This window comes from Aythya ferina (genome assembly GCF_964211825.1).
Source record: "Aythya ferina genome assembly, chromosome: W".
In the NCBI taxonomy this organism is placed as follows: domain Eukaryota; kingdom Metazoa; phylum Chordata; class Aves; order Anseriformes; family Anatidae; genus Aythya; species Aythya ferina.
The window spans coordinates 1,935,608-1,958,008 of NC_140313.1; the positions used below are offsets into that span (position 1 = coordinate 1,935,608).

General features: G+C 49.9%; 2 protein-coding genes and 1 long non-coding RNA gene across 7 annotated transcripts; 1 reads left to right on the forward strand and 2 right to left on the reverse strand.

Annotated features, from left to right (window-relative positions):
- Positions 1–150: 150 nt before the first annotated feature.
- LOC311426530 (zinc phosphodiesterase ELAC protein 1-like) lies at positions 151–3,902 on the reverse strand. Of its 2 annotated transcripts, XM_084502945.1 has the most exons (5): positions 3,858–3,902; positions 2,979–3,106; positions 2,676–2,849; positions 1,358–1,822; positions 151–777 (listed from the first exon to the last, which is right to left on the reverse strand). In XM_084502945.1, exons 3-5 carry the CDS (start codon positions 2,830–2,832, stop codon positions 299–301), a joined length of 1,101 nt encoding a protein of 366 aa, XP_084359071.1. In that variant the 5' UTR covers positions 2,833–2,849; positions 2,979–3,106; positions 3,858–3,902; the 3' UTR covers positions 151–298. The 2 variants fall into 2 exon arrangements, with proteins under 2 accessions (XP_084359071.1, XP_084359072.1); XM_084502946.1 differs by lacking the exon at positions 3,858–3,902 and having other exon boundaries at positions 2,951–3,087.
- Positions 3,903–4,623: 721 nt separating this feature from the next.
- Positions 4,624–18,882, reverse strand: LOC311426238 (NAD-dependent malic enzyme, mitochondrial-like). 2 transcript variants are annotated; one of them, XM_084502435.1, is made up of 16 exons: positions 18,733–18,882; positions 15,973–16,097; positions 12,067–12,200; positions 11,498–11,647; positions 11,010–11,085; positions 10,510–10,671; positions 10,063–10,166; positions 9,662–9,771; positions 9,462–9,559; positions 8,745–8,858; positions 8,546–8,660; positions 8,320–8,462; positions 7,585–7,687; positions 7,423–7,493; positions 7,047–7,145; positions 4,624–6,880 (listed from the first exon to the last, which is right to left on the reverse strand). In XM_084502435.1, the coding sequence occupies exons 2-16, from the start codon at positions 16,078–16,080 to the stop codon at positions 6,731–6,733; spliced, it is 1,737 nt and encodes a 578-aa protein (XP_084358561.1). In that variant the 5' UTR covers positions 16,081–16,097; positions 18,733–18,882; the 3' UTR covers positions 4,624–6,730. The 2 variants fall into 2 exon arrangements, with proteins under 2 accessions (XP_084358561.1, XP_084358562.1); XM_084502436.1 differs by lacking the exon at positions 18,733–18,882 and adding an exon at positions 16,901–17,038.
- On the forward strand, positions 18,106–21,380 carry LOC311426240. 3 transcript variants are annotated; one of them, XR_014686628.1, is made up of 3 exons: positions 18,106–18,213; positions 21,022–21,160; positions 21,254–21,380. It is a non-coding gene; the product is annotated as an uncharacterized lncRNA (long non-coding RNA). The 3 variants fall into 3 exon arrangements; XR_014686629.1 differs by lacking the exon at positions 18,106–18,213 and adding an exon at positions 18,897–19,034; XR_014686630.1 differs by lacking the exon at positions 18,106–18,213 and adding an exon at positions 18,977–19,085.
- The last annotated feature ends 1,021 nt before the right edge of the window (positions 21,381–22,401 follow it).

The window sequence follows — 22,401 nt, forward strand, 5'->3', positions numbered from 1 at the left end:
GGTGCTGCCGCCTTTGGGGCATCTTTCCACGGGGCAGCCGCCTTTAGGGGCGACGTTTTGCTCGTTAGGGTTTGGCTCGTCGCTCCCCTACAGCCACGTACGCTCTTTATTGAAGAAAACGGGAAGAAGACAGAAAAATTATACACGAAATTTAACTTCCCAGCTCAAAACCTGCCAAGTTTGTGCATTTTTATTAGGTTTTTTATTCAAAACCTGATTTTTTTATTACGTTTTTCTTTCTTTCACCTTTCAGGAACCCACGGCAGGGGAAAAAAAGGCTCGAAAACGCCTTTAACGCTCATTTTTTTCCAAAAAAACTTGACTTTTTCAGGGGGATTTCGAGCGTCATCAAGTCCTCGGCCAACGCCACCTCTTGGCCGCCCAACGCCGCCTCCGCCTGCCTCTTCAGCTGGGCGACATCGGCGTCCCCCTCGCCGACCCCAGCTTTGTAGCGCTGGCTGAAATGAGTCAAAAGCAATTTTTTAGCCCCGCACAGCTTGGCGAAAGCAGCCGCCGTTTTTGGGGTGCTGTGGCCGTGCTCTTTGGCCTTCTCCTCCTGGCTGTCGTCCAGCGTGGCTTCGTGGATCAGCAAATCGGCTTCGCGGCAAAGCTCCGCGGCTTCGTCCCCGACCGGCCCCGAACAATCCCCTAAAATGCAGATTTTTCGGCCGGGCACCGGCTCTTCTAAGACGTCCGAAGGAGAAATGGTTCTGCCGTCCTCCAAAACGAGGGAAATTCCGTTCTTCAGCTTCCCGTACGCCGGACCTGGCTGAACTCCTGGCAAAGAGAGGCGAAAAAAAAATCCTTTAGGGCGAGATTTGGTGTATTTAGAGCTGTCTTACCGAAAAAACACGACCTCAATGCAAGCAGCACTCGACAATTCATACAGCTCGTACAAAATAAAGCGCGTGTAACCCTATCGGGAAGTGCTTTTGAAGAAAAGTTACGTTCTTCAGAGGGAAATCAATAAATTCCTGCAAAACGCGCTGCCGTCCCTTCCTCGGCAAGCCACAGGGTGCTTTTTAAGGCTTTCTGAGCTTGGTTATTCCTCTCCGTACCGGAACAGGCTGCGATATTAACTGGCATCGGTGGTTTTTACACCAAAAATTCGGATTGCTGCCTTGCTATAAACGTAGGAAAAGCTCTGCTAGAAAACAGAAGATGGAATCTGAATGGATTACAGAGCGGCGCAGCAGCCCTGATTTAACAGAAACCCTACAAAGGTGGCCACAAAAAGGTTTCAGCTGCTTAACCCCACGGCGTTAAATACGCTGGAAGCTGGAGTCACGAAGCTTGAACCTTTAGGCCTTTCAAAATTAATTAAAAAGAGGAAAAATAAGTAGTAGGAGGAAGTTACCGAGGTCTTTCAGTTTTTCTACGTTGAGTTTCCCGGGCCGGGGCTTCTCTTCCACCACGAAGCCGAAGGAAGGCACGCGGTGGAACAGGCGAAAGGCTTTCACCACCAGCTGCTCGTTGTCCACCAGCAAGTAAGAGTTTTCCCCGGGATCCAGCTGGAGAATTCTCCCCCGGGCTTCCCGGGGAGATATCTCGTCTCTCAACAAAGAAAAATCTTTAAATTCTTCCGCAGGGCACTGGTCCCGCGTAGGGACGAGCTCGTGGACAACGTAGGGGAACGCGAGTTGGGAGTGGGAGAGCTCCATGGTCCTCCAGATGAAGTTTCTCAGTCCGATCGGGCCGTAAATATCGAGGGGTGGCTTGGTTGGCTCGGGGCTGCTTTGGAGGCTGAGGGTACACAGCAAGCCGGGAAGCCCGAAAAAGTGGTCGCCGTGGAGATGAGTTATGAAAATCTTGGTTATTCTGCCTAAGGATCAGGAGAAAAGAGAAAAAAACAAGGTAAAAAATAAACAAAAAATGGATTTAGCACGCGAAATGATCTCAAATAATAAAAAAAAAAGCATCCAGTTTTGATTTCAAAGGGCTTTAAAATGCAAGAACCTCGCAGTCCCCTCCCGATTGGTTTTCAGATGGAAAAACTTCGCGGCCCAGCTGAGTTTGTGGGTGTCCTTTGGTGTCCAAGCCCTTTGGGGGCTTTTTCTCCTTCCAGGGAAGTCACACTTAAATTAAAACGACACCACCAGCAGAGAGATTATTCCGATTACCCCGCTGTTCCTCATGAGGGTAGCCACTTTACGTTTTCCTCTATCACTTCAGGTGCTCTTTTCTGCAAAGCGGGCAGCCACCAGAACGTGCAGCGTCTCCCCTGTGGCAGTTTGCGGACAGAAAGAGGTCAGGGAACGAAAAAAATACACAGTTTTTGCGTGACCGCAACCCTTGGCAGCCGTTTTACCATTTTTATCACGTGTTAAAACGCCGCAATAAGAAGGACCAAATGCCTTTTGGTTTCAGGACGATTTAGGAATGATCACTACTTGGGTCTGTTGGCTTGCACGCTAAATCTGTAGTTTAAAACCAGTCTCTGCTCCCCGTTTCACCCTGCAAAGCCGAAGAAATTAATTCAGGAGAGCTTCGTTCAGAAGAGTTTGGTCCTCAACCACAATTCGGCAGCGCCGAGCGATCAGGGACTACGGCACAGCAGGTTCAGCAGCCGCCGCCCATCCGCAGATGCGCACGCGTGTTTAGCTATGCATTCGAGTAACAGGAGCACGAAGGGCAGAGTGTTTTGCTCAGATCTCAGGAAACTTTTCGGCACTCACCTGCTTTCAGCTGGCTTTTCATCAGCTGGGTTTGCGTCCCCTCCCCGCAGTCGAAGAGCCAGCACTCGCCTTCTCGCCGAAGCACCAACGCGGACGCCCCCCTCGTTGGAGAGGGATACGCTGAGCCCGTCCCGAGGAACGTTACATCCATCGCCATTTTAAACGTCTCGATACCTGAAAGAGAGATTTTTAAGTCCCCGAGCAGATGTATTTATACTGAGAAAACACCAAATGTTGTTCTTTTAAGGGAAGGCGCCTGACGTATTTGAGAGTGCCTTATTTTCAGGTGGGTTTCCACTTCACCTCAGCCTTCAGGCGCCTCAACAGTGCTGGGGGCTGAAAGAGCTTCAAGCTGTCGCATCCCCAGGAGGCAGATTTACAGATTTCTCTTCCTTTAGCTGAGGATGTTGTGGGGATTAATCCCTCCGAAGCTGAAAAAAAAAAAAAAAAAAAGAGAGAAGAAACCAGACTGGGGCCTTACGCCCTGCCTTTGTACCCTCCCAGCAGCAGCAGGCAGAGGCTGGGGGAAAGGCAGGGAAGCTCAGATGAGCTTTCTCGATAGGCAGGATCAAAGTTTAATAATTTTTCTATTTTATATCTGCGTGACAGGAAGGTTTCAAAGCCCGCGCCCGGCGCTGCCACACGGCGCTGGCTTCGCTTTCTCCTTTCAACCTCTCGGCGCCTCGCCCCGGCTGGCTGGCTTGAAACAGCATTTTCAGGAGTTTCAGGCAGGAGAAGGCAAAAAAAAATAATAATAATATATATATAAAAAAGCCACGGTGAGGGCTTTGAAGGTTCCTCCGGGAGCAACGCTACAGGTAGGGCAAGTTTTAATTAAGAAAATCCGCCGGAGAGGCGGCCAGCTCCCAGATGGGACCGCCTCTTGCGCGGGGAAGCCGGGCTGCGTCTTTGCCGGCCGTCCTGAGGCTTTTCTGAAGCGAAAATGAGGGAAAAACGGGGTTTTTAGGGCCGTGTGGTGACCGGGTGTGAGGGGGGGGAGGGCTCAGCCAGCACCTCCATCCACCCGCCCTCAGCACCGCGGCCGTAACGGTAATAAAATGCAAGCCACGACCACGGGAGCCACCAGGCGACCCCCTCGGGCTCCCCTCAGGCTCCCCTCGCTATTTAGGGTCCCTTTAGTCCCGTTCCCGGCCCTATTCCCGTTCCCTTTCCCGGCCCTACCCGTGCGGGTGGCCCCGGCGGCGGCAGGCGGAGCCCGCGCTCTGTGGGGCCGGGCCGGCGGCGGGGCCACCCCCGGGGCCTCGGCGTGAGGAGAATCGCGCCCCAAGCGCCAATTTTGGGGGTTTTTGGGGTTTGCCGAGGGCCAAGCGGTGTGGCAGCGGGCTCCCGGTGGGGTTTGGAAGCTGGGAGCTGTGGGAGCGGTGGTTTTACGCCATTCCCGGCCCTGCTTGTGGCAGCCGGCGGGCCGCGGTTTCCTCTGAAGGATGCAAACTGCCAGGGGACACACACACACAAGGATTTTTCTCTTCATCTTACACATTTCAGCAACAATCCTTACAAATAGTCACAAAAATGTGCCTAAAACCTGATAATTCACGTCAAATATCCCCCTCTTCCCCCCCCCCCAATCCCAAACGCAGCGTCCCGGTCGTGCCGGTGGATGCCACAGCCACTTGCACCTAAGACTTGTTTGGTTTTATACTTTTTTTTCCTGTTAAAAAACATCTAAAGGTTCTTCAGACCCTTAAAGGCTTCAGTGTAGAGTGCTGTGAAGCAGGCAGATGTTCCAGAAAAACTTCTGAGAGAAAAATTTTAATCGCTTTGCTTACAGTCCGAGTCCCTGCTTGTTCCCTTTTGTCCTGTTATGAGGGACAAAAATCAAGCAGACTAAAGAAAAAATAAATAAAAGTAAAAAAAACTGGGAGATTTGGGTGATTTCTACATAGGTCAAGCATTATTGTTGTAGAAGAAACAAAACCAAATGTAATTTAGGCAAAAGGGAATGCGTTTTACTAAGAAAATAGAAGAGCAGAACACACATTTCAATAGAATTACAGCGTAGAAAGGAGGAAAAAAAAATAAACAGGTCACATTTAAATACAATTTTAGTTTCAACGAAGCAATAACCCTCCAAAAGTAAAGCCAGCCCTGGACAGATCAGGCTAGGATCTCACAAGCACTGCAGCACGGAGTCGCAGCGTAAGGTAGATGTGCCTAAGATAGAAATAATTTTGCTGTTTTATTTATTTTCTCAAAAAAAGTCGATCTTACCGCTCTGCGGTCCTAACAGGATTCGTGTTTTTGTTTCAGAAAGGAAATATTGAAAGGGTGGAGAAGTCTGGTGCTGGATTTGCCTCACAGTTCACCCAGAAGGGGCTTTTTGCTGCCACGGTAAGATGTGTTTCAGGTCAAGGTAGCTGCATGCGGAATTAGATGTCCCTTCACCAGAGGCATTGCGTTACTCAACTTCAGCTGTCAAGTGGCTGTAATGAGAGCTTTGCTCTAGATTTTCTCCTTGCTCCAGTGTTCAATGTAACAGCAGTCCCTGCCTGTTACAAGCATCTGTTACGAAAGGGGACGGTGTCGTCTTAAAGAACCCGAAAACGGCAGCGGGTCCTCCTCCTGCAGTGTTCCTTCCTGAGCGGCAAGCTGAGAAGCAGCAATTAATTCAAAGCTTAATTACGGCTGAGGAATTGACCAAGCTGAGATTGGATCTGTATGTTTTATTTAAAAATAAAAATAAATCGGAGATGAAAGGGAGGAGTGAAAAGCAGTTAAAGTGTGAGCTGACGTTCCCAGCTGCTGATGGAAAAAGGGCTGCACCTTAAAGGCAGAATTCTGCAGAATACTGCAGATTAGAGACGACTCCTGTTTTCCTGCCGAGGGTCAAAAGCCCACTGAGGATGAACTCCTGGCCTGAAAAAAACCATCAGAGCGAAGAGACGGCTGCAGAACTTTTTTATTTTGTAAAGCCACGTTCGACTCACGGGCTGAGGGCCCTGCCTTTGCCATGGGGCTCAGCCAGGATGCGAGATCGGTGCGTAGGATCCTTTCAGCACTCTTCTGCCTAACGAGGACGGCGTCAGAAGAGGCGAGGAAGTGTGCGTTGCCGCTGTCTTTCGATCGAGGGAGGCAGAACCCCGCCGCCGGGCGGAGCTGCGCTTTCAGAAGGTAAAAACAATCGTCCGCTAAATAAATAAATTCCTTTTTTTGTTTTTTTTTGGTTTTTTTTTTTGTTTTTCTCGGTAAGATCACGAATTTAAATACGCTAAAAACAGGCATAGCAAAAATAGATGGAAAAAAAAAAGCACTCTTTGTAAAAACATCACGTGTACGCGTTGGTCTTTTTCGTGTATACGCACATGGACAAGCTGCAAACCACGTTAGGTGGCGACGGGGCGCTCAGAGCCCCGCCGGACAGCATTTTACCACAGTTTGAACGTGCAAAACGTTCCCCCCCCCTCACCGTTTTCTGCATTTCGATAATCAGTCTTCTTTCCTCACCTAGGTAAAGCCTTCCAAAAAGCTTCCTGCTCTTTCTCGTCGTTTTAAAATCGGAGGCTAGGCCAGAGATCACGTCCAAAGAGGTACAGAGACGGGCAGACAACACAGAAAGCCCACCAGCCTTCAATTTGTCGTGAGCCGCCCCCTTCTTTTGTTCCTGAACGAATTCTCTCTGCTGTTGCCACAAAGATCGCTGCGCGACACGGCGATTAGAAGACTGATTACGGAAAGCAGAAAGGAGTGGTTCTGGAAATCAGCAGCGACGAGAGAGCAGCACGCACATGCAGCTACGACATCGTTAACCAAATGATTGAGCGTGGGGAGGGCTCTAAGGTAGAAACGCGACGTCCTTTTCCCAATTCATCCTCGAGAGCTCTCTCGATGGGTGCCGTCCTCCGGACACAGTTCACCGGACGCTTTGGGGGGAGCGGGGAGCGACCTACGTCAAGGGAGAAGGGCAGAAGAGCCACCGAAAGAAGTGAAAATAAATTACAGGACTCAACGGGCATGATTTCAATTGGTCTGAAAAAAAAAAAAGGGATCCCTGCAGAGTAGGAGGTGCTGCCTGAGGAGCGAGAGCTTCTGGTCCATCAGTGAACCTTAGACTCCGGCCAGTCGTAGACATCTGGCATGAAGGATTCGTATTCGTAGGTCCAGACTTTGGATCGAATGTACCGGTTCTTGTCCGCAGGCTCGGGGTAATGGAAAGCCATGTTGTTGGCGTACAAAAACTCCATCACCTGCGAAGGTAAAGGAAAAAAAAAGCACCGGGCTACAGCCACGCTAATAATATTATAATAATAATAATAATATTTCGGACTTAGCGAGACAAATCGCAAGATCTTTTCACAATTCCTGCGTGATCGGGGTCTGAAAATTTCCTTTCAGTTTGTCTTTCACACTCACCTTGACGGCGATGTAAATGGAAACTTCCCTGATATTGGACAGCGGAGGGTAAAGCCTTCCCTGGGCGAGCTCCTCGTCAGTCAGCTGCTCCGCCAGCGCCTGAATTAGGAGAGCAACAACTTCTCACCTACCAAATAGGGGCAGGAACGTGCTAAAATACCCGAGAAAACCCTGTTGGGGTGCTCTCACTACGAGAGTTTTCCTAAAGCAGGCGGTCAAAAATAATACCTTGGAGGTCAAATCTACAATCCGTGCCCGTAGCAGGCTTCGTTAAATATTTAACCGAGTTAAACCCATTTTTTTTTTCCCCGACAGGAAGGAAACCGAAAGAAAATCCTCGAGTTTCAGCGAGATTAAGGTAAGCTCCCACGCTTACCTTAGCGGCCTCCAGGAAAACCTTATCACTAATATGTCGAACGCTGCTGAGGATGACGGCGAGAGCCACGCCTGCAACAAAAGCATCGCCGATTAGGGGCCACCGCGCTAACTAGGGAAGCCAGAAAAGCTCCGAAGATTTGTAATGTTTAAGATTTAATACCTGGGAAGATGTAAGCGTTGTTTCCTTGGCCCGGTTTGAAGGTTCTTCCGTCTTCCAGGGTCACCAGGTCGAAGGGGCTGCCGCTGGCGAACAAGCAGCGTCCCTGTGGAGGCAAGGGAAAGAAACCATCAGCCCCAAAAAGACCAAAAGAGACCAAAAAGACCAAAATTAGAAGCCAACAAAAGCCCACGCAGTACAAACACGCGGTGGCAGAGGGCACTAAAGCGCTGTCAGGCTTGCAGAGGAGCCACCTAGTGGAAGAAGAAGGAGGAGGAATAAAAACGTAGCGGTGATGGCTTCGTTTCCTTCCAGACTTCCTGGTTTAGCGAAAAAGTTCACAGCAGCCAGGATCCGGCTGCTCCTGAGGAGGAAAAGATGAAAAACACCAGCAAACCTGGTCCTGATTCCTTCCTCACGTAGTTAAGATTTTGTTCTGCCTAACAAAATCGCTCTGAGACACTCAATAATCTTCATTTTAAAGCGTTTGCATTTGCTACTGAAAGCTAAGGTGTAGATTTTGTCCAGAGGCTGGCGTGATTTCTGCCTAGGGCTCGTTTTGGAGCCGTTAGATTCGGGGCTGCGCTTACGGAAAATAAAAAAAAGGCTTTTTGAAAAGCCCCACCTTGAAAGTTTACGGTTTAAAAATAAGAGAGGAAATTCCCAGACAGCTACAGACACCGGGAACGCGAGGAAAGAGGGTCACTGACTGATTATCATGAAGTGGCCACCACGTACCTCTGTCAACGTATAGGCTTCCTCCGCCGTGCACTCGGCTTTCACCGTGGGGTTGCTCAGGGCGAATATGATCGGGCGCTCGTTGATGGAGCCCATCGCCTTGAGCACGTCGGGGGAGAAGAGGCGGCCGGCTCCCGCGACTCCTGGAGGAATAAATCAGCGATTTATGAGTTCGCAGGAGCACACGGAGCCGAAAGGAAAGAGAAACGGAAGCGATTGGGCTCACCGATGATGGCGGAGGGTCGCAGCACGTTCACCGCGTCGACAAACGTCTTTGGGATCTGCTCCGGAGCCGGGTGGGTGAACGGTTCCTGGTTGGAATCCACCTTTTGTTCTCGGCCCTGCAGGGAAACGTGGATTTTAGCCGTGAGGACGCGTAAAGGAGGGGTATTTCTGTGGGATTTTAAGGCTTGGTGCAGCCCTACCTGAACCAGCAATCCGTATTTGTCGAACATCCATATCCTCTTGTAGGCTTCCTCTGCTGAAACACCGGTTTCCATCATGGCCATGACGATGAGGTTCGCGATTCCCAGGGCAGCCTTGGGGATAAAAAGCCCCCGGTTTTTATTTTAAAAGGATCCCAAAAAGGGCTCTGTCGTCACCACCGTCTTTCCCTCCACGCGGGGCTGAGTGTAGCAGGCAGAGGGAGGTGCAGAGCAGGGCTGGAGGCTTTTTGCAGCTCATTAAGTGATTTTGTCAGCACCCTAGAAGCAATTTTGCTGCCAAACCAAGGAGCACGGGGCTTCTACTGCCGCTACCAAGTGTCTGCTGCAACCAGCCACTGATTTAACTTCCTAAGAAAACCACGGCTTCTTCCTCCGTAAGGCCATCAAAATTAACAGATGTGCTTCCTCCCTCTCCTACCGAATCATCGTTTCATGGTAAAATCGCCCTCATCTACGCAGCTCCCTGCTGCTTTGATAAATCCACGCAAAAAAAAAAAGTGAAAAACTGAGCCCTGGCAGGTGTCAGGCTGCTTTCGGATAGCATTTTTGCAGCAGCTACTCCCTCCTGTCGATGCAGAATCCTTTTTAAGGCACGGTGAAACGCAAAGAAACTCGAAGAATCTGCAGATCCTGCGAAACCAGGGAACAGAACACACTTAAAGTCTCTAAAACAACGCAAGATCTAAGAGATCTCACCTCTCCTGCTCCCAGGAACAGCACTTTCTGCTCTGAAATCGGCTTGCCCGTGGCTTTCTGTGCTGCCAGCAGCCCCGCCAAGGCCACCGAGGCCGTCCCTATAAAAGCAGGACAAAGATGAAGAGAGTTGAACAGATCTACGCGGCGGATTTTGTCCAGGAAACGTTTCAGCACGTCCACGAGGAACACAAAGGGCGTACCTTGGATGTCATCGTTGAAGGTGCAGTATTTCTCTCGGTATTTTCGCAAAAACCGAAAAGCGTTGTGGTTTCCGAAGTCTTCGAATTGGATTAGGGTGTTCTGGCCGTACCTACAGAACACGGCAAATCGTTAAAACTCACCAAATAAACGGTTATTTTACAGCAAAGCCCGCCCGTTTCTCTCCGGACAGGGGATCCAAAGAGCTCCATCTCCATTCCGTGCACGTTTAACAGGTAACGACAAACAGGTCACAGAAAAAAAAATTGCTAGAGGCAGAAATACGACAGCATCTCTTGCTATCTACTCATTTCTTTAATCCTGAAGTGGTTCTTACGAGGATGGAGTATCCTGGAGTTTTCTTGCCAGCACTTTTGGCCATGCAGAATATTCGGGGTCATACCTGTCTGTGATGGCCTCCATGAACTCATCGATCAGGTCGTCGTAGACCTGCGAGCGATCCCTCTTTTGGTACAGGCCCATGTAAAACGGATCTTTTAAGAGGGTCTGAAAAAGAGCACAGCAGCAGGGTGAATCGCTTCCTTGGAATTCATTTCCCAGAGGTCACATTTTACACCCTTTTCAAAGATTTATAGGGCTGCCATATCTGCTTCCAGCCTGTATCAACGCTCAGGAACTTCAGCTGCCGCTTGAGGTCGGTTAAAAACTAACTGCGGTTTTTCTGGGATAGGCATTTTATTTACATTACTGGACTCCAAATCGCTTCCCCTTGCTCCAAATGTTCGGTTTTCAGGTGCTGAAATAAAAAATCTTCTCTTATAACACCAAAAGCTCTTAATTAGATATTTTTTACAGCGCTAAGTTTCAGGCAAAGCTTTGTCCAACTCACTGTGTTGTCAGTTCCAACGTCGATGCACACAGGCAAGCATTTATCTGGATGGATTCCTGCACAGGCCGTATACAAGCAGAGTTTCCCCACGGGAATTCCCATCCCGTACACCCCGAGGTCTCCGAGACCCAAGATCCTTTCTCCATCAGTGACAACAACAGCCTGAAAAAAAAAACAGAAATCAAGCTATCGACGATTACTGAAATTTTATAAAGTTTATAGCGATACAATTTGTTTTTTTTTTTTCCAGGCAAATAATCAGGTATATTTGTACGGTTAAACAAAGAACACATTGCAAGGATTTTCTTTTCTTTTCTGGATTTTTTTCAGGATTTAACTCTTCAAGACGTGCCTTATCTTCGTTAGCTCTGGTTTGCAATCATCCTCAAACGACTGCCAAGGACGCGTTATTCAGCGCTTAGATTTCCCTCAAATGCTAGCCCAGAAGCCCTGTTGGGATTAAATAATAAAAAGAAAGAAGAATCACACGATGGCAGTACCTTGACGTCGTTCTCTGGCCAGTTATTCACAATGGACCTGATGTGACCTCTGTCTGAGATGGAAATAAATAACCCTCTGAAAGAAAAAAAAAAGAAATATTTGATGGGTGACAATCAGAAATTTCACTTTGCTTCGTAAAACTGGATTCTAAACAGCAAAACTTTATTAAAATTGAAGCGTTGCCATCACTGACACAAAATATTCAGAGGACAATTTGTCGTATGCATTTCTGTTCAGTTATTTGGATGCTCTGGAACAAAACCACAGAGGAAATACTTTGCAGGAGTGCTTCTCTCCGGGAAAAGGAGAGGCAATGAAGCAGAAAAGAGCCCAGGTGAAGAGCAAAAACCCTTCCTGAGCAAAAGGTGAGGCTGGCTGGCCTTCAGAGATCCCTTTCAACCTATTCTTGCCTCCAAATCCTCAGGAACCTCAAGGAAGAAACAGAAAACAACAAAAAATATCAGCGCTATCCATCTCCTGTGCTTACTTTGGTCTCCTGAAGATGTGTCCGTACTGGGAACAGGCGAGGCCCACCGTTGGTGTATACACGATGGGCATTAACCGCTCGATGTCGTCTTGTAAAACCCTGTAGAATAACTTCTCGTTCCTCTCCTGGATTCCCATGATGTAGATATACCTGAAACCAAGAAAAAAACAACACTGATTTAACAATTTTTACATTTACGCTTATTTAAGACAAGGTGAAGATGATCGAAGCAAAAACTTCACGCGGTTTCTTCACGGAATTCCTTTTTCTGCTCAAGCTGGACACGTGGATACACGTAGACACATACGAAACCAGTGCCAGGATGCTAAAAACATGCTCTTTGACACAAGAAACGAGCAAAAAAGCTTAAACACCAAGCAAAAAAGCACTCAAAAATAAGCAAGTAAATAATAAATGAACCAAATGACCCCCCACACACACTTTTTCATCCAACCTGAGGGGTACAAACAACCGAAGAAGGTTATTTTGGATATTTAACGCCACGAAATGTTTATTTTCAGCCGTTTCCATTTACTTGCAGGAGAAAAGAAGGCCGGCGGGGCGCTTACTTCTCCAAGGGGTCCGTCATTTTGGCCAAATTCTTGTGGAAGCGTAAGGCTTGAATGTCTTGGGTCTCTATTTTGGGAGGAAGAAGCCCTTGCAAGCCGAGCATCTGCCGTTCGTGCAACGTAAAGGCCATCCCCTGAAAACAAAAAGAGAGAAAGGGCAGAAATAACTTGTCTGTTTTTTTTTTTTCTCCAGCATTTCAATTTATCCTGGATATTTTTTTGCCATTATCCACTCCCGGGACGTTCGTGGCTGGAATATCCCAAATGTTATCACACCAGGGTGGCTCCGGAGAGCTATTTTGGGGTGGGTGCCCTGCAGCAGCTGCCCCAGGGCACAGATTTGGGCATTTTGGGCTCTCCTGCGTGGGTTTCCCTCCTGAGCACGGCTTTTCCGCCGCGCTGAGTCCTCGGGTGCCCTCTCCCAGATGTCGTTTCCCTCTGTGAAACGGGAGAAGTGCGACGAGATTCCACCGCAGATGTTTAGGACTCAAACCACAGCTGGCTCTTGAAACATTTCCCAGAAAGAAAGGGTTGACCAGAGCATGGGGAGGTCACCCAGTCTGCTCCTTACGCTCACAGCCACAAAGAATCTGCATTTTCCCACTTATCTGCACTGCTCCAGACCCCAAAAAGTGACCGAATCACCCTAATAATTCCGCTCAGATCACACTTCAACCCAAATCCTTCGTTTTTTGCTCCAGGCAGTGCCCAATCCCTTGGGACTGTAACACTCGGCGACCAAAAAGCCTCATTTTGTCACAAATTCCGTTTCAGAAGAGCTAAATTGAGGAAAAAAAAATTAAAAATCCCATTTCTGCCAGGAAAAAAAACAAAACCCATCAGCTATTTTGCAAAAAATACTCGCAAAGACTTGGATTTGCAAAGCGTTTGACCCTAAAATACCTTATTTATTATTATTTATACGATATTTTATTTCTGACAACCTTCTGTGGAATAGTTTTGACGATACTGAGCTCAGTTTCTCCTTTTTTTTCTATTGTCTGCAGATGATTTGTGAACCATTTTATTCTTTTTTTTCCTAAATCTGTTTCGGTTTCACTTCCACATCCCTCGCACGAGATGCGAAAGGACTCCCTGGGAACGTTAAGCTGCACGAAACCACGGGCAACCCAACTTTCTTCCCCTTTCCCTCCGCTGCCTCCGAGCTCATCGCCATCAGCAGTTTATTTCTTCTCTAAAACAACCACTTCTCTGCGGAACACAAAATTGGGGGGAAAATGAATTGAGGACGTTGAGCTAAGGACAGCTGGTAAACAGCTGCGGCATTTCTCCCATCCCTTCAGGCTCCGGGAACATAAAAAAACGATGCCGAAAGGATCAGGACACGAAGGAGAAAAGAAAAAATAGGTTTGAATTCTTTTCAGAGCACGCAAAAACCCGGGTGTTTTGTCTTTGGGGTTGCAGCTCGCTCCCTGCACAAAAAAGAAAAAAGAAAAAAAAGAAAAAAAAAAGAAAAAGCAGCACCCCCAGGTGCGAGGTGTCCTTTCTCTGCCTACTCAGCGCTGACTTTCACTCAGATTAATTTCCACAATCCTCTCAGCAGCTCAGGAAAAGCAGGCAGCCCTTTTAAGCTGGCCCAGACGACGCAGCGGGCGCATCTAGGGGAAAGAAACAGCACGCCTCGAAGACCCCCAGCGAAATAATTCATACGTAGAGTCAAATTTATCGCAACAAAACCAACGAACTGCCACGGGGGAGAGGAAAAAGGGAAGGCAACGAAGCGCCAACAGCTTTTTAGGATCGCTGACTCCTGCTACAAAGAGCAAGCGGCGCTATAAATACCAGCCCAGAGGAATTCCTGTTGCCCACTAGGCACAAAGGTGAACGGGAGACCATTCACCTCTGGGTCATAAACCTTGAAATCGTAAGCGTTTTCAAAAGAAAAAGCGTTTTATAGCGCTTTCTGGACTTCCCATTTCCTGAACTGCTTCTTTTGGCTCGATCCCAAAGTCCACTCTTGCACAAGGGATCCCTTGGAGCAAATGAACGCAGTTCATCGCTCGCACGAATCAAAGGTGTATTCGCTATCTCGGCCACGATTTCAAAGTTTGTGTTTATGGGCAGAATAGGGATTGGATTTCTTGGATTTCTTTCCTCTTTTTCAACCTCATTTCGTATCTTTGTGTTTGTTTGCTTTTTTTCCAGAAGCAGCGGGATGCGATGGAGGAAGCCAGGCTGCACGCGTGCTAAAATCCGGCAAAAAAAAAAAAAAAAAAAAAAAAAAAAGGTATTTTGCTATCATGGAAAAGCTTTGCTCACTCCTCCCATCGCTACGCCTTGAAATCCACGCTGAAGCTACGAGAAGAGGGCTGCTAAACCCATCGGGCAGCCCCTTTAGGGCCCTAAAACCCCTGAAACCAGGCGGTTCCCTTCCTTCCCTCCCCCAGCCGCCGTGCCTGGGGAGCAGAAGAGCTGACGGCAGTTAAACGGGGGCGCACCTTTGGTACTTACACCTCCTCTGCGACCAGGAGATCATAATAATAAAAAAAAAAAACGAGTTATATATTAAAGAGCTCCATCTCCTTCCACAGCTCAACCCCTTTTGAAAGCACGCACGCCTCCGGGAAGCTGATAAAAGCTGCAGAAGCAGCAAACACCCGGTTTTTATTTTTTATTAGCCGGTTTATTTTCATCCAGCCAGCTTTATTACTCGATTTCGTTGAAAACGCCGAACCTGGGGGTGTTTCAAGCGCCCAACAGGTTTAAAACCGCTGCTTCAACAGCGGAATTAAAAGGCCCCGAAGCCACTGAGGTGTCACCTGAATCCCTGGCGCCAGCCATCAAACATCGTGGCACATTTCAAACAGCCACGGATGGCAGCGGGGCAGTTCCAGAGCCTCCTGCAATTGTTTGGCTGCAGCAGCAAGGGCGTTACGGATATAGCTCGCGACCTTTGCCGAGCTGCCCCGACAAGAAACGCTTCAAATCGGGAAGTTTTTCATGTCCCCTTCTTCAGTATCGCTTCTCGGGGACACTTAAAAATTAAAAAAAATCACACGCAGCTCTCTGCTCTTCCTTCCCCCTCGAGAAAAAACACCGTGCTGTGCTCAGAGAGCTCCAGTCTTCAAAATAAAACGTAAAAACCCCACATTTAACACCAGAGGAACAATAAGAACGGCCCTATTGTTTTTGCCTCCCGACGCCGTTGCGTAATCAGCGCTGGGAAAAGCTTACGGGGCTCGAAATCATTTCCACTGGCCCGGCGAAGTGTTTATAGCTCAGAAAACTCTTGAGCTAATCTGATCGGGGACGAAACACGCCCCTCTGTTCTTCCCTCCGCCCCCGACACGCTTTCATTCAGCCGGCCTCCGACCTCTGCAGCAGGCAGGGAGAGCGTTTAGGGTGAATTGGGAATAAAAAAGCATCACGGGGGGGAAAAAGCCTAAAATCAGAGGATAGGGAAGAAGAGAAACGACGGGTATTAAAAATGGGGGGTGAAGTGGTTTTAGTTTACAAGTTGGTTTGATATTTTCGGATTATTTCTGCCTCGGGGCAGCAAAAATAAAGAAACTGGGGATGGGGAGGGAGAAATTGGTAGAGAAAAGCAACCAAACAACAAAAGGACGGTGTTAGGAGTTCCTCCCAACGCAGGGAATTTTCATAATGCCTCTCTCCCTCTCCGCTAGCTCCATTCAAAGCTTATTTTTAGATGCTCTGCGTGCCCCTGCCCAGGGATGTTTCGCGTTGATATGGCTCCGGCCCAACTCCCGGCAAAAGGCAGGAGCAGGACGGAGGAGCTGGCGCTTTTTACAGAGGCAGGAATTTAAATTCCCTCCTGCCAAGTCCGAAACCCAACTCCCCGGGGTTGGTTTCACCCCGGGACAAGGTCCGCCGAGCTGGTAGGAGCTGGAAGATAAGAAATTTGCTGCCAGGGGTGCCACCGACCTTGTTTGTCCGGGGGTTTAACATCAAGGGTTTGCCTTTTTCTTTCGTGTGAGCCCCGCGCCGCGCCAGCGAGCAGGGAGCGGCGGCCGCCCTGATCCGGGAGAGCATGGCTGGGGGTGCTGCACCTGGAAAGGAGGAAAAAATATTAAAAAAAAAAAGAAGTTGAGATAGTGAAAAGAGCTGAATCGATGCTCCTGTTCCCACGCCGGCTGTTGGAAGGGAAGTAGGTGTGTGTTTAGCGAGGCCTTTCACTGGATTTACCCCAGTGATAACCCCAAATTGGCTCGTGGCAGGCAGGGAGGAGAAAAGGGAAGGGTTCCCAACGCAGAAAGCGCACGATGAGAGGCGAGAACAGCCCAGGGGAGCAAAATAACTTTCTTATCGTCTTTTAGCTGCACCATAAAGCCACGATAGAGCTGCTGCGAGCAAATATGGACCTGCTGTGCCCCCCCCTTCAACCGGATTCTTCATTTGTCCCTAATAAATACCCTAAATGAGGAAGTAAAATGCAGGACAAACACCGCACCTTATCGTCCTCTAATTAAATTGAAATCCCGTCCTTGCACCTAATGAGCAAACAGGCTCGTGGCCCGGATTCCTCCTTAACTTCATCAATTAAGTCTCTAATCAAGCCGAGCTGGGCTTGATTTTGCTTCGTTAACCGAGGCCTCGCCCAGCCCGGCGTGACACAAACCAGGCACCCTCCCAGCCGCCTTCATCACTCCGGGAACGCTCAAGCAGTCGAAAAGGATTCCATCAGGCAAATTCCAGCTCCCAACGCGCCTCCCGGCGAGGGTTTTGCTTCAAAAAAAAGGAAGTTTCCCATTCTCCGGCGGCGCAGAAGGGGTTTTGTGGGGGATGAGGATGAGGAGAGCCCCAAAAAGGAGGAAGGAGCAGGGAATGAGGCTGGCGGCTCCCCTAAACTGACCTGAGGCTGGCGGGGAAAACGAGCAGGACGCCTGGTGTGGTTGTCTCCAGCAAGGTGCCGAGCGAATGGCATTCCTCAGGCACCTGGAGAGCTGCAGATGAACTGGGAGGCGGCCCCGCTACCACGCCCAGCGGCCAGCTGCCCGCTCCGCAGGCGTCCTTTGCCACCCTCAAGCCTTTTCTCCTCTTCTTTCCAGGGTGAATTCCCTCTCTCGGCAAACAAAAGCAGGGAGAGAAATCCAGCACCCGGCTTCGGGGCTTGTTTGCAGAAAGCGCGGCGTTATCTGAACGACTCGAGCCCGCGCCGCTGGCAGGCCGCCCGCAGAACAAACAGAAAACGGGGCTGAAACGTTCAGCGCCGGAGTCTTGCCTCGTAAAAACCCTCCGCACGCATCACAGAGCCGCTTTCTGGACGTTTCGGGGGATGGATTTGCCTTCAGCATCACAAAATCCTCGCTCTTGTAGCCGTGGGAACCGCAGGAGCGGTACTTTCGGCTTAATCCTCCACAAAGATTTGGTTTTTTCCTGGATTTTATTTCGTTTGCCTTGCTGGGAAGGCTCCTGGAGCATTATTCCGGAGAAGAGGGACGCGGATCTATGATGTCTGCTTTCTCTTTTCCAAACATATGGATTATTTTATATAATTTGAGGGAGGAACAAGGATATCCTCACCACCTGCTGCTTCTACAAGGGAATTCCTCCTGGGAAAGTAACTCAGCAAGCAAACAGAGAATCGGGGCTGCTGGCTATTAAATAAAACACCTTTAGTGGATGTTATATCTCACATAAACTCGCCCACCTCTTACAAACCTCGGCGTGCACTACATTTGGACTGACAAATCATCATTATCAATCCACAAATCCTAAAAGGATTCTGGAAATACGCACACGGACGACGAGCTGGCAGCCCCGGCAACGCTGAGGCGTTCCTTCTGTGGCAAAAAAAAAAGCTGCAGAAAAGGATTACAGCACGGATGAAAGCGTGAGTAGCAGGCACCCAGGGCCAGCACCTACCGCGCGTTTTAACACTTCCTCAGCTTGCAGGAGAAAAAAAAAAACCTTCAAGTGTCGCCTGCGCTGCCACTGCTGACTCATAACGCCGCTGCTGGGGGTTAGCAGAGGCTTTGTCCTCGGGCTGAGGCGTGTTTTTTTGCCTTAAATTAGACGCCGGGACCGTGTTTTTGCTCTTTTTACCTCAGGAGAGCAGCGCAGGAGATGCTCCTGGCTGCCCACCCACGAGTTGCTTGCGGGGCTCTCTTTGCATCGCTCCGGCGGATGTATCCTGCTTGCCACTAACTTTTTGGAAGGAAGAAGGTGAAGATACCACAAAAGGCTGCTGGGCTGGCTTCTTTATGGGCCTTTCGTGGCCACCGTGGGTGTTTTAGGGGGATTTAAGCAGCTGGACATCTCCGCCACCACGACCGAGGGGCTCTGAGGAGCCTTCACCTCACAGCGCTCGGTGGTGAGCGCCTGGCAGGACCCGTGAGGCTTCGCCCCGCCGCTTCTTCATCCCCGAAAAGCCGGAAAGTGAAAAAAAATAACCCCAAAGGATGGGAGAAGAGGGCTCCGGGCAGGCCAGGCGGCTTCCTCCTGAGGAGCCGCGGCGCTGCCCGGTTGGGGCCGGGAAGCAGCGGCCGCTCCTCGCCTCAGGGTGGACCCGGGGGAACCGGGGGAAGGTGCCCGGGGGGGGGACGCGGCCTCGGGGCCGCCCCCTGCCCGCGTTACCCCCGCGGCTGAGGCGATGCCCGCCCCGCCGCCTCCCCGCAGAAAAGGCCCCCGAAGGACGGGCTGGGAAAGGGCCGGAGGCCTTCCTAGCAATTGGAGAATCGTTACCGGAGCGCCGTCCGCCTCCTCCTGCTGCCCTCCGAGCGATGCCGGCCGAGGACCTGTGCCTATTGTGCGACAGCAGCTGCCATCCGCCGGAGCTCCGCCCGCCTCGGAACCCGCCACTGAATGCGGCCGGCGGGGCTGCGCCAGGGAGGGACACTCCGGAGGGCGGGGCGTGCCCGTGACTGACACCGCGCGCAGCCAATAAGAAGGGAGGAACCTCGAGCGGGCGGCGGCGCTCCACCAATGAGCTCGCTGCTCCGGGGTTCCTCGCGCTGAGCTGAGGGAGGGCGGGCCGGGCGCGGCCGGTAATATGCAAATGAGCCGGGGCCGGCAGCGAATGGGAGCGCGGCGCTGAGGCGAGGAGCCCGAAAGGGGGGCGTGGCTTGCGTGAGGGGAGGGGGCGGCGAGGGGAGGGGGCGCGGAGGGAAAAGGGCGGGAAGGGGCCGGGAGCTGTGAGGGGACCCCGTGAGGGAGGGGACGCGGTCATGGAGGGGACCCCAAATGGCTGTGGCAGCCATAAGGGGAGCCCAGCTCTGAGGGTGCCAGGCCAGGAAGGAAAGAGAGGAAGGAAAGGCACAGCCAAAGCCACCAAAAAGGGGGTTTTTGGGGCGCAAGATGGCCCCCGGGGTTGTTACTTGAGGCGAGATGCTTCCAGCAGGGACGCCACCGCTCCCCTGGGCAACCCGTCCCTGTACCTATCCACGCTTTCTGACAGAAAATCTCCTCATTTTCAACTTAAACCTGCCCTGGCACAACTTGAGGCCATTCCCTCTGGTCCTATTGCCAGTTACCTGTGAGAAGAGGCCGACCCCAGCTCCCCAAACCTTCCCTTCAGGCAGCTGCAGAGATCAATAAGGTCTCAATAAGGTTTCCCCCAACCCAACCAACCCCCAGGACCAGTTAAAACGCACGCACATTTCATTAAAACAGAAGGTTTGGCAGAATCACCACATATCTCCAGAGAAGACACTCGCTTAATCGAAACCTCGCCTCCTAATCACGATTTTGAGGCTTGTCGCGAATTATATATCCTATATATCCCCCTGCTCCCTGTCAGCACGGTTGTGCTGGCTTTGAAACGTTTCCCCATAACGCGATGCTGTGCCTATAAACAAAGAAGATTGCTAAAATACCGTGCAAGGTCATGGCTTTGTGCCTGGCTAAGAATAGCCCGAAGAAGGTCTGGACCATGCTTCACGCCTCCGTGGTGGCCAGCAGCACGTTTTTCTTTGCTAAATCCAACTCTTCCTCTTTTATTTGCCCCGTAATCTCCCTTACTGCCCCTTCCCAAATCCCCCCGATAAATGAAACGGAAGATTTTTTATTTTTTTTTCCCCATCCAGGAGATCGTTTTGGCGGCCCGCTCTGTAACAGCTCCATTTTTTCAGCCTATTTAAAGCGCAAGCACCAGAGCTGGACTCGATGTTCTTGGCTTTTTATATCACCCATTCTTAATGGGAATTAAAATTAAAAAAAAAAAAAAATAACAGGCGGGTTTTTAGGCTGAGGGCTCAGGTTAGGCTCAAATTCGCAACTGGTGCTTTTTTGCGAGCTTTTCCTTCGCGTAAAAATATCTCTTTGCAGGCTGAGGACCCACACAACCTCACAGATGTGCCGTACTTTTGGGGTCAGCCGAGCCCCACAGCCCTAAAATTCAGGCTTGCAATTCAAACAGGCACCTCGTGAATAAACTGTTAATGATTAGATGTTGCTAATTGTTAATATTAACCTGGAAATTTGCATCTGTGGGCGATAGACTGACATTTGGCCGGCGTAACGGGAGCTCTGCAGCGTCCACTTATGGATTTGAGGCTGTGCGGAGTCGAGCACAAAGCCAGAAAAACACAGAGGGTAAGCACTGCCCTCTCCTGACCGCTCGCTACCAGTTGGGATTGCTCCTTCAGCTGATCTAAAATGGGAAAAAAAAAAGCACCGAGCACGAACTGCATTTTTTTTGCAGTGAAACCTCAGCCTACAGCGGAGGAGAAATGGCAGGGGGAGAAAAAATCGAACACCGTAGGCCTTGCGACACGTTTTTTAATTAAAAAAAAAATAAAAGGGGGGAAAAAATAGTTTTTAGGGATAGTCTGTCCTGTCCAAGCTGTAATTGGGTTTATTCTCTCCGAAGCCAAGCAAAAATTCACACAAACTTCCTAAAGCGCCTGCTTGTTTGCCCTCTACGATTAATCCGAGCAACCCTTTCCAGACCCTTTTGTTCCACCTATTCTGCTGCAAGCCGAGAGACAACGGAATAATTTATTTATTAATTGTTTTTTTTTTTTTTTTTTTCAGAAATCACCGTATTTGTTGAAATTCGCTCCCCGGCGCCGGGGTTTGTGCTCAGGAGGCTTCTGATCTCCCACGGGGACGAAACACCGAGGCGGTCGGATCCCTTCACCCCGGAGCTGAAAAGTGCTGAGCTTTAGTTGAGGTATATAAATCGCCGCACGCCCTGCAAACCCGGCCCTCTGCCTCTCCCTCCTTTCTTCTTTTTCTTTTTTTTCTTTTTTTTTTTTTTTTGCAGGGCAGCAGCCTGAACGTCCTCCGGGGACCTCCGAAGAGCGGAGGCCGCTTTGCCTCCCGCCCGTCTCACCCGTTTCGCTGGAGCAGCAGCGGATCCGGGCAGCGTAAGGTGAGGGTTTCACGAGGAGAAGCAGCTTGCTGGCTTGTCAAGCGCTAGAAAAAGCTCTCCTACACCTAAACCTGTCCCTAAATCCTCCCCCCGAGGAAGAGAAACCAGGGTTAACGCAGCAAGCGCTGCTGTTAGTCCTTCCCCCGAGTCTCGCACGCGTTTTCTTCACAGCTCAGAGCATTTAGGAGTTAAAAGGGGAGAAATAATTGGTTGGGGAGCGATAGTTAAATACGGACCTTGGAGGTTTAAATACAGGAGTTTCTCTTTTACAAACGAAAGTCGAGCCACCGTGCCGGGGAGGCACAGCGCCCCAACAGCAGCACGAATGGAGGCTGTTTTCTCCGCTCTTTACAGGTTTTTGCTTTAAAAAACGGCCGAGTTTGGTCAAAAAGAAGTACAGAACAACTCCTCCCTAGACAAACCCCTCGTTGGCTGATTCATTAGTAAGGTGCTCGTTAAGTGTGAACGAAAAGAGAAGTTCGAGTGGATTCATTCGTGTCCGTGTCTATTTACAAACCACGCTTGTTGGCCCGCCGGTGTGGTGTCTCCGAAAGAGTTCAGAAGCACCCGGCTCCAACGGGAAGGAGAAACCCAACGAGGAGAAAAAAAAAAATAATAATAAAATTAAATAATAAAATTATCTTCCCGTCGGGGAAAAGAAAAATAAAATCCCGAGTGGTCAAATTCCTTCACCGTCGACGTGCTTGAGGGGTTATTTTCTGCCTCACGCGAGCTCCAAGTTTGGAAGCCGTCGCCCCGGGAGAGGACCTGACCAGAATAAAAAGCTGATTTTTGCCCTCGTCGTTTTCAGATGCTATGGAAAAAGGAAGGAGAAGAAGTCGATTCGACCTCTGTTTGCAAACTTAGCGTGGACCAGCGCCTCTCGGCTGTACGTCGAAGCTGCAAACAGGTCGCAGAGATTGCAAGGCAAGCTTGTTAAGGCAGTGGAAGAAACTCAAGACTCCGTTCACGCCTGGTGATCCCCTTCGATGCGCTTCTTCGGCATCAAAAGGGGTCGGAAAAACCCGGTTGGAAAAAAA

Bases quoted from the DNA above. Each gene is read 5' to 3' on its own strand.
- LOC311426530 (XM_084502945.1), bottom strand. From the start codon at position 2,832: ATGGCGATGGATGTAACGTTCCTCGGGACGGGCTCAGCGTATCCCTCT. The intron at 1,823-2,675 runs GTGAGTGCCGAA...CCTGATCCTTAG, and splicing joins GAAAAGCCAGCTGAAAGCAG to GCAGAATAACCAAGATTTTC. The intron at 778-1,357 runs GTAACTTCCTCC...TCTCTTTGCCAG, and splicing joins AGAAAAACTGAAAGACCTCG to GAGTTCAGCCAGGTCCGGCG.
- LOC311426238 (XM_084502435.1), bottom strand. From the start codon at position 16,080: ATGCTCTCCCGGATCAGGGCGGCCGCCGCTCCCTGCTCGCTGGCGCGG. The intron at 11,648-12,066 runs GTAAGCGCCCCG...TCTTGGTTTCAG, and splicing joins ATGACGGACCCCTTGGAGAA to GTATATCTACATCATGGGAA. The intron at 8,463-8,545 runs GTGAGCCCAATC...TTATTCCTCCAG, and splicing joins GCGACCCTCCGCCATCATCG to GAGTCGCGGGAGCCGGCCGC.